Source organism: Crassostrea angulata, chromosome 9, assembly GCF_025612915.1.
Source record: "Crassostrea angulata isolate pt1a10 chromosome 9, ASM2561291v2, whole genome shotgun sequence".
In the NCBI taxonomy this organism is placed as follows: domain Eukaryota; kingdom Metazoa; phylum Mollusca; class Bivalvia; order Ostreida; family Ostreidae; genus Magallana; species Magallana angulata.
The window spans coordinates 16,545,012-16,564,946 of NC_069119.1; the positions used below are offsets into that span (position 1 = coordinate 16,545,012).

Consider the following 19,935-nt stretch of genomic DNA (forward strand, 5'->3'; position numbering starts at 1 on the left):
AAATAAATTAAATGATGTAAAACATTTATTGTCATTTATGATTTTAAAACAATTGACTGTGTTTCAGTTAATTTTGTGAGGAAATTTTATAAGCTATAAAAATCCTATGAGATTTATGAAAACCGAGTCAATACAAATTCTTTTAAAGGGACTTGGACACAATTTTAGATCAATATTTTATTTTTTATTTTTTATTGACCAAACTTGGAATGTTAGAAATCAAGTTATACATGTAGGAGAGACACAGAGGTCAGAATTCATTGTTATGTAAACAAAGCTCGAGTTTTATATTTGTTTACAATGGTGAAAAGTATGGAATTACAATTTCATTGACAAAATGACTCTTAAAAACAAGGTTAACTTATTCAATGTGTTTATAAATAAAATTATCAGCAGAAGAAAGTAACATTAGATTGAAATTTATACTAATAAAACACATATGTAAGCAATAACAAGGCTTGAGCTTTGTTTACAAAACAAATAATTTGAAACTCTGCATCTTGCTTATAACTCAATATTTGACTTTAAAAATTGACAAAGCATTAAAAATACTCGTATTAACCATTCAAAACATAAATTGTTTTTTATCTTTAAACTACAATCTTAATTCAAGTGTAGAATATAGAACTGAACATTTTATTCACAGTATACGTATATTAAAAGTGTTTAACAATATACATTTATATAGCGCACAACATATACTAGTATAGGACGACTCTGATCCACATTAAATTGTCGCCTTTACAATTTGAGATTTGCTGTCTGTTCAAAGAATATGCTTTGAAGTGTTAAAGTAATATATGAATGTGCCCAAATCGAGAACAAGACCAAAAAACAAAAACAAAAAAACAAAAAAAACAAAAGAAAGCACTTTGCCTCTTATATTCGATCAGAACCACATAGTGAACCAGGACTATGAAAAAATGCTACTGATATAATGAATACACAATGGAGACCTATAATTTTGATATCGGAACTTCTTATTGTTTTTACGGACAGTAATCTTTGAATGTGCCCTCAATTTCCATTTGAGAGATTTTAATTTTTGAAACTAACGGTTTTCAATGAAGATTCAGTCTACATTTTGTAAAGATCCTGTCTTTTCTATAAGATTGATGCATCACTATATAGCTAACAATCCAATCAGTTTCTATAATGCTTTAATTCTTATCTGTGTTTAGCAGATCAGTACCGAACGGTATATTGCTGGCGTAACAAGTACTCACTTTTACACGAGGTCCTGTTAGGTATGTACACGTTGGTGTCTCTGCGGACTTCCAAATTGACAAACTGATCATTTCCTGCTTTGAATGTGTATTTATATTCTCTGATTAAACTGTTTAAAGCATCTATGTCCAACAATTTATATTTTTGCAACTCATTTGTCATTTCGGTATAAATGGGTATGTCAAGAGAACTTATCACTCTCCGGTATTTCGCTCTTATGTTAAGCACGTCATACTGAGGCGCCGCGAGCAGCCAATTCAACTTTCTGTTTCTGAGTTGGTCCAAATAATAAAAGTTGCTATTGGAATGAGTATCGATTATCAGTTCAAAGACTTTTTCAATATTCTCTGATGACTCAGTCGTGGAAAATACAACTATTAGCAAAATCATCATCCGGCGCCAAAATTCTAAAACTATTGCCGAATTCCAGGCTGGATAACGCCGTCTGAGCTCAGACTTTTCAATGTTTCCAACTAGTTGCCGCCTTACAAGGGTGTCACAAAGAAAGTGTGATCCCCAAATATTATGCGTTCTATGCTCAAGAATATTTTTCAAAACGTTGGTTTTAGTCAAGAAATAGGTTGGCATGCACGTCTGATCAAAGCATTTGGCAAAGTAAATAAAAATGAAAAGAATGAACTCAAGCTCATGGTCAAAATCTTTCTTGGATTTGTACATGATGGCCGATTTGAGTGCATAAGACGTCAAATATTCAGACTTGCCCATTTGATCGCTGGTAAACAATAGTTTAAGAACACGGTGGCATTTCTTTTTTCCACTGTCCATTTTCCTAATCATTTCGCTTTCTGCATGTGCAAAAGAATTATGCCAACACTTGCCTTCGTAATGATGTTCGCATGACCTTGGAATTAAGTAGCAAACTTGATTATGGCCTATCTCGTCCATTCTAGTGTCTGTGCAGTCTTCACGTAAAGTTTTATGGAGATCTTTGTAGATCACAGGAAAAGCCGGCATAATGTCGACTGCAATATTCATGTTACTGTCGCCGTTTTTCTTCCAAACAAAGTCAAATGTCCTCTTTCTTCTCTTCCAGCCATACAATGTTCCGGATGGAGTGATGATTGGTGAAATATTTTCAAGATGTGACGGTAGAAGGGTTTCAAATATTCTCATGCATTTATGAGGAGACAAATAAAATCCTTGGCAACAGTCAGACCACTGTTTGGAATTTTCGTTTACTCGGATTTTGGTGAAACCTGGTCTACATCCAGATTCCAAACTAATTCCTCTATCGCTAGTGATGTCATAATCGAACACTGCGAAGAAATCGAACTCATTTGGTGCCAAAATCTTCGTCTCTTCGTACATGCTTCCTATTAACTGTAAATCTTTGACTTTAAAACGAGCGTCTTGTTTTGACGATTCTATTACGATATTCTTCATCATGTGAGAAACGGCTTGATTAAGGTGATCATCTTTATTTTTGAACAATGTGTCCTTGTGTTTAACTTCAATAAAATCTGATACAGCACGGGCTGTCTTTTCAGTGAATCCCCGCGTGCCACGAGTTTTTGCAATTTTGCTTACCAGTCTAAATCTATAAGGTGGAATACGAATCATTGACATGCTCAATCGGAATTGGTGTCTGAAAAACAAGAAAAACACGTATTTTGTATTTGTTTTCTATCATAGTGTAAAAGAAAAATACCAACAACCAACATAATAATATTAATAATATTAGCCAAAAAAAATCAAACAAAAAGCTTAATAAAAGATTTAACGTTATTTTTGTGATTTATTAATGTACACAAATTTAAGCGTAAAAAAAGTTATATTTTTTCTTTTTGTTGCTATACCTAAACCGAGAAATGAGGACGAGTGCTAAAACGTTTGTGTGTGTAATGTCTGCCTTGTATTATATTTATAAGACAAAGAAGCATTTGACATTATCATAATTATATTTATATATTAACCAAGTATGATTCCTTCTATTGAAATTCATAGCTCTGTGGAAACTGACAGGACTGAAATCTAAACGCCCCGTTTATCGATTGGTCGAAACCTTCAGCATCATGAGAAAAATCACAAACTGCACGAAATAATCATAATGCGACCCAGTGGAAGATTGTATTTGCTGACAAGGTCATCGTATCGCCCATAGAACTTACAAAAAGATGACTTCAATTGAGGCTCTCAGACTCAAATTCCCATAAGAGACGTTTTGGCTGTTTCTTTCGACTAACGTACTACTGTACATAAACAGTAGTTCAGTAAAGTTTACTAACTTTTTCGATCAATTAGTTAATTTGTCAAAAGGAAGATGTAAATATAAACAATAAAATGCTTTCTTTGGTGATTCATGCGGGTTTTGAAGGTAGCGATCATTGCATAAAAAAATATATAACCCCCGAACGCGGGTTATGTATTTTTTCAGCAATGTCGCCACCTTCATATCCCGAATGAATCACCAAAAATCGTTTTATTGTTTTAATGACAAGAATCTATCTTTTAATTGTGCTTCAGTGTTGGCGAATGTTCATTCTACAAATATACTATGCATAGTGACAGTGCAGATTTAAGACATGTGATATCGCAATTGAAAGTAATACTGTAAATTCCTAACTGAATGCGAGGAATAAATAGAAATATAAAGTATTTAAAATCTCCCTTTCATCTTTTGAACAAATGTAAATTCATTGAAAGTATGATAAGAGATTCGGCGTTTGCGACTTTATATTCTCGTGATTTGATGCAAAACGGTTGAATCGCGGAATTAAGTATTTGCGTTTTTGCGTAAAATAAGGAATCTACAGTAAAAATCAAAACAGTAATAAAATATTATGTTTAAAAGATTAAAATTTTCGGGCATTATGGAAGATATTGCATTGGAGTATTCCTCTTCTCTCCCGCGCCAGGACCAACACAAAGTCCGTATAGTATGAACGACACTTTAATTTCTGAAAAAAACCAATTACAGTTACATTGATTGTAATTCATACGGCACACTATTACTACATGCTGTGTCATGCTTGCGATGTGTAATCGGACCGATGCAACTAGCGTTACATATACATAATAAAGGTGACATCTGTTGGGTTTTTTTTTTGCCAAATAATATTAAAATCAATACAACAGGTGACCAGAAGGTTCGAAGAAAGACGCAACAAAACAAATGTTATTTTTTGGAATTAATTTTGTCAACATGATTGATTTTGAATTAAAAGAAAATAAAAGTTACCACCAATTTGAAGTGTACAAAGGTAAAAAATCTCTTTGCTATTAATGGAGTAATTTTATAGCACTAAGTATACAGTTACATATTCCGAATTATTTATTCTTCGACAAATGATCAAATAAACCAATTTGAATTGTTTTGTGATCAGAAGTTTTCTAGCTTCCAAATTGTGTAGATGAACAATTTTTTGTTGGAAAATAATTCATTAGACTGACTACACTACTTTAAAAACGATTGAATCGTGAATGTAAAAAGGTAAATTTAGCAAAGTAGATGCAACTTAAATTACACCCATTCTTGTTTTTTGAGGCGCCATTCTCCGATCTTTTCGATCACAGTTTCTTCAAATTTGATATTTTAAAGAAAATTTCTTCTTATCACCTGCATCTCTCTCTCTCTCTCTCTCTCTCTCTCTCTCTCTCTCTCTCTCTCCAATTCAATGATACAAATAATGTACTTACTTTTGCTTATGTTTACAACCTTTCTATAAAAAAAACCCAAAGCTTTTACTATCTTAATAGGTTTTAAAACATGATAAAAAGAAAGTACAGAAGTAATCGTACAATCATTACACTGCATTAAATTAACGGTTACATAACACAATCATATTACGTAAAGTACAATGAAGTAGCAAAACAAAAGAGTGTCTTTACTGCTAAATACAAGCAACTTACCCCAATAGTCACGCGCTGATTTCAATGTATAGATTGCATGGTATTTTACGTGCAGGTGCAGTTTATGTAATTGAAGAAGGCCAAGTGTAAACGAGATGTATCGATTGTTCTTGTTAACAGACATGATGTATGGAAAATGTGTTTTAGATACATTGATATAAACTCAACCAATCAATAAATACTATAGTAATCATTGGAATTATATGCATATACCCCTGTATATTAATTATGTCACATGCATACATATAGTGCAATATTTCTTGTAATATTTTTCTTTCGTCTTCTCTTTCTTTTTTCCTTTTTTTTTCGTAGAAGTAAGGCAATTAACATTATGGAATAAAAAGAACAATTTTGTGAATAGTTATTTACATATTTTTATCAAGAATAAGATTAATAAAAATAATCTAGCGTATGCTTTTTATTTATCAAATATAATGTTAACCAAATGCCATTTTTACATCATATTTCCGTCAACAAATACAGTGTATGCACGTTTAAAATAATATTTTCTATTAAATAAAATACCTCATAATATGTGTTTTCAAGCCGAAAAGACCCTTTCACAATAACTGTGGTACTCCTTTCTGGCAAAGAAAATTGGTAAATAGGGGCGATTTTTAATTTGTAGATTGTTACATGACGTTTATTAAACAATTGATGTTACGTCATGTCTTAACAATCTTGGTCACTTTGCATTGCCCCCAGCTACCGTGAAGTAATTTATATCATACTCTAAATGATTATGTAAACATTAACTATTTTTAGTGATAGTTTTATTATATATCACATATAATATGTTTTACGGTGCGACCGTTTGGGCGTGCACAGCATGTGATCAAGCAATGAATTTTGATAAATCAATAAAAATAAAATTAACAACGTAAATGAATTTGATTGCAAAATAAAATAAAACATACCTATTTTTCAGTAAATTTTCATTATTCATAGTTTATAAGATTTGTTATAATTTATTTATTTATAAGTAAAACAATAGTTTAATCTCAGATACAATGTTGTTGAGGAATAAAGATTTTAATATAAATGTTCATTGCACCGTATTTCTTCTTTTAAAGTGATTGTAACGTCAGTTCATCCCCTTATTTTGCAGTAGACATTTTTTCTTAAACTTACATATAAACATTGACTAGTCATAGAGCTTCCCCCCATGTTAAAACAAAATAATAGCGAGCGCAGCGAGGCGGTGCGAAGCGCCGCTCGCGTAGCGAGCTCCATAGACAACGTGTACGAACGGAGGAAATTCGAGTTGAAATCTGCACATTGTTCAAAGAAAATTTTGTGGACCCGCGTGAAAACGTTCTACTATCCCAGTGATCCTTTGCTGTGCATAGCAACATGGTGGAACAGGATGTGTTTCTACGGAAAATTCCTACCTCTACATCGCATACACCATTTTCACTTATCAATAAAAATAAATCCTTCTAAAAACATTAAAGTAAACAACACATAAGCTTACGTAAAAAAAAACTTTTGCTGACATATGACGTCATTTCCTTCTCCGAATTTGTCCTACAATTTACGAAAACTGTCGAGCGCAAAAGAATGTTAACTATGACGTCACAAAGATCTCGCGATTTAATTTCCCGCGATACATTTAGAGGTGGATCAAGGATATGTACTGGATAATGTAGGAAGTACTCAGTATCAGTGTTAACGGTGACTCTTTGGCTGATAAGTTTTGTTTTGATGATTTTTTTTTTGCTTAGTAAATACACATGCAAGTTCCATGCTAAATTTATTGTCATATTGATCCAATCAAAAAATTATCAAGAAAGAAAAGTCTAATCATTATTAGATCTACGTGCAGCCACGTCATTTTGTAATGAATAGATAAAAGAAAAGAATTAAACTGTTAAAATATTTACGGGTACATGTATTTGTTATATAGTTGCATATGTGGTCAAATAATATTGGATATCACACACTAAGAAAGGGGTGAGGGCACATGTCTACAGCGCTTATATAGCGTACAAAAATTAAAAAGATTTAAAACAAAATTAATGTCACAGAGGAAAATAATTAAAAAATGTTACAACAAGGAACAAAATGAGAAATAACAGACAAAATTTATTTTTTACTGATTTTAATGATCATTATTAAAAGGTAAAGAAAAGATAAAACATAATTGTATCTACATAAAAAAAAAAACGGCGTTGTGTTTATCAAAATATTTTAATACAATGTAAGTCTGTTTAACATTTTATTAAAGCTCAGTGGTAGCTTGTTTAAGTGTATAAGACTAGGAAGGGGCCATTGGAATAAAAGTTTGATAGCTTCGGGTTCCTTGCGGTGGTAAAAGTTTTCGAGACAAAGCCAAAGTTTTTTGGTTAGGGCAAGTCCACGGGTTGCATTTAACAATGATGACAGGTGTGTGGTTCCTTCTGCGCTCGCCCCAACGGTCACACCGTAAAACATATTATTTGATTTTTTTTTTCAATTTACAGTTTCAGCAGATTCAGCAGATTTACAATAAATTCAATTAGAGTAATTTCCCCTTATTGTGACGTGAAAGTTCACGTTGATTAAGTGTCATCTGACTCTTTAAAACTCCCCTGAAAAATAAAAGTACGCGAAGTATACTGTTTTATATACTTAAAAAGCATGATGTTCTTAAATTTTAATATTTTATATGCTTCTTAAAAGTTTTAATTACTTTAACTGATTCTCGCGAGAACGTGAGGTTGGAAACCATTGGTACTATGAATTGTGGGTCAAAATTTACTGACGCCGAAAAAATCTATCGTATCAATGTGTAAACCTTTGTGACGTCACTCGATCATTTTTATTGAGAGTGTACTGAGGTGAACTTTAGAGGTAACATTGACTGTATGTCGTATACATCGTTATTGTTTTTACTGTCTTGCTGATTCTCGTGAGAGTGTGAAGTGATAAAAATTGCCATGATTACAGGGAACTACTGGGATGATTAAAACAATTCGTTACTGGTCCGATTTACTGACGCCAAAAAAATCCGTTGAATGAATGTGCAACTAGACCGAATTTTCTATTCACACACGCCTTGCCGGTAGAGCTCGCTTTGCTCCGGCGCTCGCTAATAAATGATCATTTTATTCCTTTAAGTGATGTAAATGTTATCTGTATATAGGCAGATGAAAGACAATACACATTAAACTGGTTTTGGTGAGGTAATGCACTAATTTTTTAAAGATCAAAATGCGTTCCAAGTGAAATTACATGTACCAGTAAAAATACAATGTTACCGTTTGTTATATAAGTTATATTTGGGCGAGGGTAAGAAAACGTGTGTCAGAGTTCCACGTTTTCGAAAATCGGGCAATAATTGGCCTAGATGTGTAAAGCAACCCTATCATAAAATCATTATCCAGCGCCACATTACACATGAGATTCCTGTATCTAATGCATAATTTAAAAACCGGTGTAACGAAGAATATTGACCCGGGTTGAAAATTGACCCGGGGGTCATTTTTCAACGTTGAATATTGACCCGGGGGGTCATTTTTCAACGTTGAAAATTGAGACCAAAATCGTGAAATTTATACCCGGGGTCATTTTTCAACGGTATGAGAAAGATTTTTCTAAACTCTGATGACATCGACCCGTTGAAAATTGATCCTGTTGAGAATTGACCCAAACCTCAGAGTTTTGATCTGAACTGGAACTTACTCTACACGGTTTAAATGTACAATCATGCACATATTTGAAAGTTTCAGTTTTAAAATGTACATACTGTCCGATACATATGCGGACGTGGCTAATTTCTTTTAGGCTGATATGTCCAATTAATCATTTTGTTTTTAGATTGAAAATATGATATCCATTTATTATTACAATACTATGTAAATAAAGCTAAGAAGATGACCGTTTGCTTCGGAATCGAGCAGGCGAGTAGGGCTAGAATACTTTTTGACATATATGACATGGTTTTCATTCCCTCATGTGACAGAATTGTAAGTTTAAACTTGTTACAATCTCTGATAAGTATATCAAACAAACATATTGCCCGTTATCGTCACTTTTAAGGCAATTCAACAGAGCTCTTTTCGACAGGCACCTGACGTTGTATATTTTTCTAATAATTGAAAATATATAACCTCTGTACTGCTTTATTGGGTAAAGGGTGTATATATTTATATCAAGACAAAAGGATATAATGGCAGAAACCTATGCTTAATTTGAAGAAGTCAGAATATTTCACTGACAAAATAATAAATAAATGGTTGTCATATTTTTATCCTTTTTCATATATACTGGGTTTTTTATACATATGTATACAGCATATACATATTTACACATGTTTTTACGACTTAAAAATAATTTTTCATAAACTTGTCTGATTAACTTTATTGAAGCACCATCCAATTTTCTGCATATACAGTCATAGTTCTTCTTAAAAATGCAATTTATTTCTATTATTTTGAGTTTTCAATTCTATTATTCACCTGTAAATTAGAAACACAGGCAACTGACGTAATATATTTTCTCAAAATTAAAAACATATACCCTCTACAGCAAAAATGTTAACAATTTTAAAAAAGTAGGTTTGCATCTAAATATGCAGTCGGAGGATGGTTGATCTTATTATATTAATGGTATATACATGAAAAGGTATGCGAAAAGTATACAACTGATAGATATGTTATTTGGAGCAGCTGTATCAAGGAAAAATCCGAGTTGCTTAAACATGTACAAATTAAAGCAACCAGGACAGTGCCAGGGATCAGAGTTAATTCTTCTAAAATGATTTTATATAGTGAGATTAATTTGGAAACCTTGCAATCTCGAAGGGATAGCTATAAACTAATTATATTCTACAAGAATATAAATGGTTTAGCACCACAAGATATGTTAGATTGAATTCAATCATATTTTCTTACTGAACATGCATATAATCATAGATCAAATTAGCTTTTTTACTATCTACCACTATATACTTATTACAATAGCTTTGCTCCGTCTACATGTAAATTATGAAATAATCTTCATGCAGAAAAGAAAATTTCATCAACTTTATCTTTCTTTTAAGTCAAAACTTAAAAAACAAAATACACCTAGAGCGTACAAACCTTTCAGTTAAGACAATAGGAAATATTATTTTACGCCAATTACGGAATAAAGCTAGTAAAGCTTACTTATTTAAGGATTTTTTATCTGATGTGAGTCGATGTTTATACTGTGGGTCTGAATCTGAAGGAAATGTGATTTTTCCCCTGGATATCCAAGATACACTCAACAAAGAGACGAACTTCTTAAACAACTTATTGACATTAGTGTACCATTTTTTATGAACTATATACTTTATGGTAGTTCTGATTTTTCATATAGATAAAATTGAAAAATTGTTTCTCATGTTTATACTTATATTAGATCTCCAAAGCGTTTTTGATTCTCTTAAGGTACACTGTTTTAACCTATTTAAGTATTATACCTGTATATTTACTTAATATACAGTTCCCTTTTATTTACTGTTCTTTTCAAATGGGCTGGATCATGAAAATCTCATTCTTATGTTTGTATCTCTGCAGGTATAAATAAAGATGATATGTTTGTTAATATAGGTGTGAGTGAACATGTCTACCAACACTATGTAATACAATCATATATGATAAATATTCAAATAATTATTTAATATTCAAGTACCTGATCATGTCTTATATATACATACTATACACATTAAACACGTTTAAATTAAATTAATAATGTAGGTGGCTGTGATAGGAAGGTCAATCATCTACTCCAACGCTGCTGTATGATCTTCCACTACTTATTTCTATTCAAAAAATGCAAGTTACCAATATATTGACGAAAACAATTACTGTTAGTAAATTTATGTTAATGTTTGTGATCAAAGCAATTTAGAAACTTTAAAGCAAAATTCTATTGTCATCCTGTACAAAAATTAGGTTGCTAACTTGCTACAGATTCCATGAAGCAGAATTGCTAATGCCTAGAAAAATTAGCGATTTGATGATATTTAGTTACATCAGAAGTTATTCTAACGGAACAAATAAAACACCAAAAAATCGGCTTCAAGATATAGTTACTACAGCATTGTTCATGAAAGAGTACAATCATGTTAGCATATCATCATTTTGTAAACTGTTATTGGTGGATGGGTGTAAATACAAAATTCAGATAGGCACAGTTTTAACAAACTGAGTGGGTGCAAACACAAAAATCTCAATATGACATACTGTAATTTTTGGGAGTTGATTTTAATCAACTCTCCTTTGCAGTTACTCCGGCAAACCGAAAGTGAAACCGTGTTTGGACCGAAGCACAAATCAACACCGCTGACAACATTTAGTTCTAATCAATAAATTCGATGAAATGAGTTCTTAGGCATTGTTTTTCAAGGAAACTAATTTATAGATACCTTGTAAATAGTCAGATTTTAAATGATACGAACAATTTAGATATTTTTTGAAGTCGTACATTTTATGCATTCCTACGCCAGAGTTCAATATAGTCTCGTTCAACCAGACGCTCGGCTGTCTCCGTAAATCTCCGACAAGCAGAGAGTCTCTCTTGCTTGTCGGAGATTAACGAATACAGCTGAGAGTCTGGTTGAACGAGACTAGAGTTCAATTTTGCTTGAATCCATAAAATTTCTCATAACTATTTCGATTACTGATACGCAGTTTGGTGGACTAATTCTTTGAATATTACACAACATGATTGATATTGGAATTTCACGAATTTCCTGTAGGAAATATTACATGTATAAAAAATATTACATAAAAAATGTGCGTAATTCAAATACTTACAGGAATTTACTTGCCATGCATGCACAATTACAAATCGTTGATTTAAAATAAAAAATAATCGATAAAATCAACTCCCGTCAGTACTTCAGTACTTTGATTTTTATTTACACCCACTCAGAAAATTTTCAATGAACAATATCAAAGTTTCAATTTACTGGGTGAACGTAAAACCAAAATCAAATAATATGACATATTGTAATTTTTTAAAATTATTTATATTTGTACACTTCTCCAGCAAATTAAAAAAAAATAGTTTTACTGAATTGAATATTTTAACGTGTAACCATGTATACTAATATTATTAAGAAACATATATTTCTTTAAAAATATATAGATATCACACAAAACAGCATTATACGCGATTAGTTTATTATGAATAAAATAGTTATTACATGTACATATTTAAAGGGATACTATGTAAATTCAAAAAATAGTTATTTAAGTCTCATTTTAACGCAGTTTGTGCATGCATTTCAACGGACGGGGGTGGAAGGGGGTTCCACCCCCGTCCGTTGAAATATGTGAACATATAAATCTAAAGAATAAATACATAAAAACTGATAATTTTTAATTAAATAAACTCAAGTTATAATATTGATTCGTTAATTTGTGCTTCTTTGCTGTTGAATTTTGAACCGGTTTCATGATCAAAATTCCACGATGCGGGTCAATTTTCAACGATTTAGGGTCTTTATTCAACACCTTTGGTCTCAATATTCAAAGTTGAAAAATGATCCCCGGGTCAATTTTCAACCCGGGTCAAAATTCTTCGTTACACCGGCCTGAATTTTCCTCATAGTTTTTTTTTCAATGACATAACATTTAAGAAATTGGCTGATTATGATATCATACAGTCTTCTAAATCTTTGAATTTTAATTTTTAAAGAAAAAACCCACAATATCTCTATTAGAATTATTTAATAAACCCAAGTTAATTTCATCAAGTTGATTTCTTTAGTTACTTATTTTTAATAACCGAAATCCATCTCTTTTTTTCAACCAAAGATTAATACATCTAATGCAGATCTAAATAATATCGTTTGCAGTCTGTTTTGTCCGATATCAAACCAAAAGTATCATAGTATTTAAAAGCTGACATATTCATAAGAGCGTTAGTAACCAAGGGAACGTAATTTTACTAGTTCAGTACACAGTTCAAAAAGTCTCTGTCTGTTGTGTTTTGACAAAAGCATCCAGGTTGCAAAGACTTCTGCAGACTTTTTTGTGACTATTTTAAGAGAAAAAAAAGGGAATTCAAAAATAAAGGGAATTCAAAAATATTTTTTCATGAAGTAAAACAACTAAATATTTTTTTTTATTAAATTGAAAAAAAGGGAAATCAAAAATTCTTAGAAGTTTGTTTTGGTTTATGGTGTGGTATAAATTTTTACAAACGGTATGCTTTATTATCAGTTTCAGGGATTAAAGTAAACCTTCTGTAATATCAAGTCCGGATCCGTGCTTTGTCACTGAACAATGTTCTAGAATAATCATAGATTATATCAAGCGCATATGCGACAATAAAACAGTTTAACAGAAAAAGGCCAAATTTTGATAATGGAAAGTTTATGATATATTTGCTTGGGTATCAGTCGGTTAAATTTGGACTTTAATGGGTATTCCTTACCACTGAAAGTGGTTGTAAATGTTCTATAAACGCGTCTTGAAGAAGTATTTGCCTCATATAGAACGTGAATGGGTCGATAAAGTGCATGCATGCCGAAAAACATGGAAAATGTGTCATCTTTGAATAGATGTATATGGATAGAAAGTATCAATTGAAAAAAAAAAAAGAACTTAAATGGCTATACAGAGATCAAGGGTAAATACATGTATGAAATCGTGTCCACTTTAAGAGGGAAGAGGGCAAGAATATTTACTTAATAACGTTGGAAGTCCATTTGAGAGAACTTTAATAACAAATGTTATTTCATGTTTTGATTAGAGTTGTCTTGAAATATGCTTTGACAGACATTTTTAAGAGATTCAAATTAAGGAAAAACATATCACGTGAGATTTCCAATCCAAATGTAGTAACCAGATACTTTCTAACTGTATTTTTGTAAAAATTGCTGGACAGTAACTAGTTTTAGGGGAATATATGCATGGTGACATTCAGGCGTTGAACGTTTAAAACACTTCCTGCTCTGATAGTTTTAAACCCCTTATCAATCTCATGTGTGTATTTGTCAAGGTACTTGTTACCTGATAAATCAAACATTGCGAAATTTAAATCCAATTTACGCTATATAAAGCGTTTTGATAGAAAGATGTAGTTTGAAGATAAAAACTCCCTCACTCGCTCTAAAGGATATAAAAAAGAAAAGGAAACAAAAGTAATACTCTTTATTATGATAAAGATTCGTCATTCCTTTACCTGGTTGTAAATTTAGAATACTGTTCAATGACATGCATAATTACTTTCAATGCAGAATAACAAGCAAGATGTTCTCCAAAAAAGAATCTTGAATCAAAACTGAAGTTCATCTCTGCATATTTTTTAACAAATCATAATTTTGGACACCTATTAAATGTCAGTTTACCTATATTCCGACTGCACAGGATTTAATATTGTTTGATGTTTCTTTCTATATGTACATGTAGGACGTCCTCTCATATTCAGAAATAGCAAGTGTCAGACTTTGAATTTTGAGGTTCAAACTTTGTAGTTGCCGTTTTGCAATATTCATAGTGTTGACGTGATCCTTGAATGTGCCCTTTATCTTCATTGCAATGGAAGCTGCTTTAATTTAGAGATCAAGGGTCATTACAAAAGGTTCTGAATCAGTTCTCAGTAACTGAATGAACATTCGTTCTTTTGCATATAAGAATGCAGCAATTCTATTGACATTGTAGTTTTTGAAATGCTACCGATTGGTGTAAACCTGGCGTTATAATAAGGCATCGCTTTTACATGAGGACATGTAGGGCATATATACATTAGAAAGTCTACGAACATCGAGATTGATAAACGTATTATTTCCTGCCTCAAATTTATACTGATTATTTAAAACCAAACTGTTCAACCAGGCCCTCATATCAAGAAATTTATATTTGTGCAACTCGTCTACCAATTCCGTGTATACGGGAATGTCGAGAGCTCTTATAACCTTTCTGTGATTTTTTCTTAATGTCATCACATCAAACTGAGGCGCTGCTACCAGCCAATTAATCTTCCAGTCTTTCAGCCTTTCCATATAAAATTTGTTGCTTTTGGAGTGGACATCGTCTATTAAACTGAAAGCAAAGTCTAAAGCCATGGATGACTCGGCTCTACAGAAAAGTACTATAAACAGAATCATCATCCGACGCCAGAATTCCAGGATTACTGCCACATTCCACGCAGGGAAGCAAGGGGGATCTTTGAGTTCATCTTTGTCAATATGCTCTATAATTTGTCTCTTCACATGGTAATCGTACAAGAATTTTGTGTCCCAAATATTTTGTGTGCGATGTTCAATGATGTTTTTCCACACGTTTGTTTTGGTCAAGAAGTAGGTTGGCATGCAAGTTTGATCAAAACACTTCGCAAAATGTATGAAAATGTACAAAAGAAAATCTAATTCATTGTTAAACTCTTTCTTGGACTTGTACATTATTGCAGATTTCAATGCATAGGATGTTAGGAATCCTGACTTGCCCATCAAGTCATCGGTAAACAACTGTTTTAAAACACGGTGGCATTTCTTTTTTCCTGCGTCCATCTTTCTAACTAATTCACTCTCCGCATGCGCAAATGAATTATGCCAACACTTCCCCTCGTAATAATGTTCACATGACCTCGGAATTAAGAAGCAAGCTTGATTAGGTCCAATCTCGTGCATTCTGGTGTCCGTGCAAGCCTCGCGCAATGTTGTTGGAAGATCTCTGTAGATCACAGGAAAAGCCGGCATAATGTCCACTGCAATGTCAATTTTAGAACCATCTGCATCTTTCCAATACAAATCGAATGTCCTTTTTCTCCTCTTCCAGCCATGCAATGTTCCTGATGGTGTGGTGATTGGTTCGATGTCTGCTATTTGTGATGGAAGCAAGCTTTCAAATTTTCTCATACAAATGTGTGGAGACAGATAAAGTCCTTGGCAGCAGTCTAACCACTCTTTAGAAATTTCCTTTACACGAATTTTGGTAAAACCAGGCCGACGCCCGGTTTCTAAACCAAATATTCATTCGCCAATAACATAATAATCAAACACTGCGAAAAAGTCGAACTCGTTGGGCACCGAAATCTTCGTTTCTTCGTACATGCTTCCTATCAACTGTAGAGATCTGATTTTAAAGTGAGGATCTTTTTCAGTGGATTGTATGATGATATTCTCAACCATACGAGTAACGGCTTGAGTAATGTTATACGCCTCGGTTTTAAACAGAGTTTTGTCGTGTTTGAAATCGATAAAGTCATATTTTCCTTATCAAAGTTTTATTCAATTTTTTTGTTCGAACCCCTCCCCACCAATAGTTTACATGTAGAATAACTCCAACCGATTATCAAAATAAATTAAAACTTCAGAAGGAGATGTTTTGTACATTGAATTCAAAGGGGTTTAAAAATTTAGGTCAGGACATATATAATTATTAAGTAAATGTAAAAAAAAACCGCCTGGGCCTGCATTTAAATTTTTTAACCAAAATACACTATACAGACGTGTACCTTTAATAAACATGTATTGATTTACACTTTATGATATTGTTTGCAAAAAAGGCAACACATAATAAACCGAATCGATGATAAATTGTTTTTAGGCAATCTTCCGCTTTGGTGAGAGGGGCAATCACACAATATGCAGTCACATGTGTTTAAAGTGACCTAGACTCGAATTCAAATGAAAGCTTTTTTTAAAAATCTCTATGTATAAAATGATTTGCTTGTGTATTTTGAGCTATTCACCAAGTTTGTATTTAGAAGTCAAGTTAAAAGCGAGACACAGTCATGAAAGAAAATGTTGTGATGAAACGAGACTCGATCGAGTCTTATATTTGTTTACAAATAATGTCAAGTAAAAAATTTACTTTATTTTTTTTTTTTTTGGACAAAATAACTAATTGTGGTAAACAAGAGAAACTGATTAATAAGTTCATAAATGCTGTTATCGACAACCAACGAAAAACACATTAGATTGAAATGTTATTTTAACCAATACAAGACATATGTAAATAATAACAGGACGAGCTTCCTTTACAAAATAAAAGAAAATACAACCTCTTTAACGTTCTTTTTACTCGATATTTTAATTGAAAATTTTGGCAATGCACTAAAAACATACATGTTCATCATGATTACATTAGACATTAAAATGAAAAAAAAAATTAAGATGATTTTTTTTTATAGCTTTAATCGTGTCTAGGTCCCCTTAAACATAAAGTCTCTCTCTCTCTCTCTCTCTCTCTCTCTCTCTCTCTCTCTCTCTCTCTCTCTCTCTCTCTCTCTCTCTCTATCTCTCTCTTAAAATATTTACCTTTAAAGTGTATCGCCAGGGTAAAGACGTTGTTTTCCTAAATTCTGTAAGTGCTTTTTTCGGCTTTATTTTTATTTAAAACGCAAGATTTGGTAACGCATCTATTTCACTCCACCAAAATCCAAGTTTTTACGATATTAAAACATTGAGCTACAAACGTCTTTTCCGCTATACAAGAAAAAATAAATAAAATGAAAGTCAATGGGATTTCCTGTATTCTATAAATAACAACATAGATTTCAACATTATTCATTGTCCCGCGAAATAAATTCAAAAGATTTATTTTTCAATTCAGGTCATTTAAATATTTCGATTATTTTTCTAAATCGCAAAGCAAACAATCTGTCGCAAATGAGTCACTAAAAAACGTAGCTTTCATAAGGGCTGATTCTCCGAACGCCTACTGCCCAATTATCATTATTCAATTATACTGGGCAATTATGGGGCCTTCTAAAGGGGCACAGGTAAACTTTACCTGTGTTTCCTTAAATGAAAAATAATATAACAGTTTGTAATTTTTGTTAAATTTTGAATGTCTTTATAATTAAAATTGTTGCATAAATAAAAAGAAAACATTGAATCAATTTTAATATATTTATTTAATTTATTAGCACTACATATAATTTAAAACAATAAAATAATGTTTTAAAATTGCATAACATTTTATATACAGTTTTCTTTTTATTTTGACACATAGCACTATTTTATAACAAACTCATAAATACATGGTTGTCTAAAACATAAATAACAATTCAAAATGACATTAAGTTTTAAAAAGTATAATTCATACCAGTATATATACAATATTTACACATATACTAGTATGGGCACGGAGTCTGTCATAATGTCCTTTCTCTTTCACTGTCACTATGTCAATGTCCTAAATAAAGAAGTTCCGAAGCTGAATCTGCGTAGGTCATAAGGTCGATGATCCCGTCTTGGTATCGCTCCTTCAGGGTCTGCAGTCTCCTCTTGATGTTCGCGTACTTCTTTGTTTCTGGATCTGTAGAATTTCTTTGCCGTTCTGGGTGTCCTTGAAGATCTTGATGACAGTGTAGATGTTTGGGTGCGCGTGTAGGGCCATCCTCTTCAGCTTCCCGTGCCATGCTTTTAAGTTGTTATTGGTCCGTGGTCCATTGGTTCCGAAATGATTCCAAATAAGTCTGTCACCATTCACCCACTGTTCTGTCACATAGTCTGTAAAGGTCTCTCTCACTTCCGTAAGGTCGGCTTCATCGCGGTCTTCCAGGACCACACGTCTTCGATGCATGCTGTCTAGAGGAACTAGGGGTAGGACGGCTGCTCTTCTTATCAGTTTCTTCACGTTCATTTATTTATTCAAAGCTTGGACAAACTTGTTGAAGAAAGTGATTTTTTATCATAATTTTATCTCAGTCATAATTTAGATAATCATCATTTAAAATCTCTGATTTTAATTTATACCTTAAGAAATAATGTTTTATTCTTATTTTGTTAAGATGTAAGTTTAAAAATGAAGAAAAATATTTAATTTTAATTTTTTTTTTAATGATTATTTTATTTCAGTGAAACATTTAGGTTATTAAAAAAAATATGGTATTTTTAATATAATATCAGGTACATGCAGCCATTAGCACTATTTTTTGCATCTTTTTTTTAAATTAGAAATAAGACAATGTCGTCTACCTGTGAACGAAAGTATATACAGGTAAAGTCTACCTGTGTCACAAAGTATATACAGGTAAAGTCTACCTGTGTCCCCTTAGAGGGCCCCATAATTGCCTTGACCAATTATTATTTTTAATTGAGGAGTAGGCGTTCGGAGAACACACCTTCATAAGTACTCTAGACTACAGAAAATAAATTGACAAGATTTGTGGAACATCGGTATTTAAAAGGAATATCTGACCAATGAAAAAGAAACCATGAGACGTGGTATTTCTTTTTAAAAATGGATCTCTGTGTAAAAGCATTTATTATGAGAATAACGGATAATGGTTTACCGGGAGTTTTAACGTGTCCACTTATAACCCTAGCCCCCCCCCCCCCCTCCCCCGGTTCCGACGCATATGCTGTGTCGTCTCTATAACAGTAGGGTACATATCAGTTTTTTATCAGATAATTCATAATTATAAGAGAAATATTGGATTTTTAAATCTATTGAAGAAGAAGATAATTACATACTATTTCCATTAATATTCGTTTAAAAAATTGAAATCAGATAATTTCGGCGGAATATTATTATTGAAAGGGTGGATAATTTGTGTACGGAAACTTCCAAAAACTGATTCTAGAGTCTCACAAAATTTAATTTTTAGAATAATTTGTCTAGCGAAACCCTTTCGTAGATTAAAAAAATACTTTATTACACTGTATCATATGTAAGAAAATAAGTTTCTCGTTTCTATTTATTTTTTATATTTTTATTTGTTTTTCTCAACAATCGCAAAATATTTATGCGCATGCAGAAACAATTTTCTGTAGTTGTAACTCTCAGGGTAAATGTTCAGTAGTAAAATTATATATTGCTGTAGATTGGCTATCGCCCAGCTGCGACAATCAACTCGGGCAACACAAATATAATTCCTTGTTCGTCGGATCCCGCGCGCCCGTATTTAAATGAAACAATGCAAATAATT

At 32.3% G+C, this 19,935-nt stretch overlaps 2 protein-coding genes across 3 annotated transcripts; both read right to left on the minus strand.

Annotated features, from left to right (window-relative positions):
• Window positions 1–694: 694 nt before the first annotated feature.
• LOC128164293 (uncharacterized) lies at window positions 695–17,508 on the minus strand. Of its 2 annotated transcripts, none has more exons than XM_052828069.1 (2): window positions 17,318–17,508; window positions 695–2,833 (listed from the first exon to the last, which is right to left on the minus strand). In XM_052828069.1, the coding sequence occupies exon 2, from the start codon at window positions 2,812–2,814 to the stop codon at window positions 1,186–1,188; it is 1,629 nt and encodes a 542-aa protein (XP_052684029.1). In that variant the 5' UTR covers window positions 2,815–2,833; window positions 17,318–17,508; the 3' UTR covers window positions 695–1,185. The 2 variants fall into 2 exon arrangements, with proteins under 2 accessions (XP_052684029.1, XP_052684030.1); XM_052828070.1 differs by lacking the exon at window positions 17,318–17,508 and adding an exon at window positions 5,098–5,141.
• Window positions 14,240–16,255, minus strand: LOC128164294 (uncharacterized). The gene has a single exon (XM_052828071.1). It carries the CDS (start codon window positions 15,911–15,913, stop codon window positions 14,753–14,755), a length of 1,161 nt encoding a protein of 386 aa, XP_052684031.1. The 5' UTR covers window positions 15,914–16,255; the 3' UTR covers window positions 14,240–14,752.
• Window positions 17,509–19,935: the final 2,427 nt, after the last annotated feature.

Excerpts from the sequence above, each read along its gene's own strand:
- LOC128164293 (XM_052828069.1), bottom strand. The coding sequence starts at position 2,814 with ATGTCAATGATTCGTATTCCACCTTATAGATTTAGACTGGTAAGCAAA.
- LOC128164294 (XM_052828071.1), bottom strand. The coding sequence starts at position 15,913 with ATGAGAAAATTTGAAAGCTTGCTTCCATCACAAATAGCAGACATCGAA.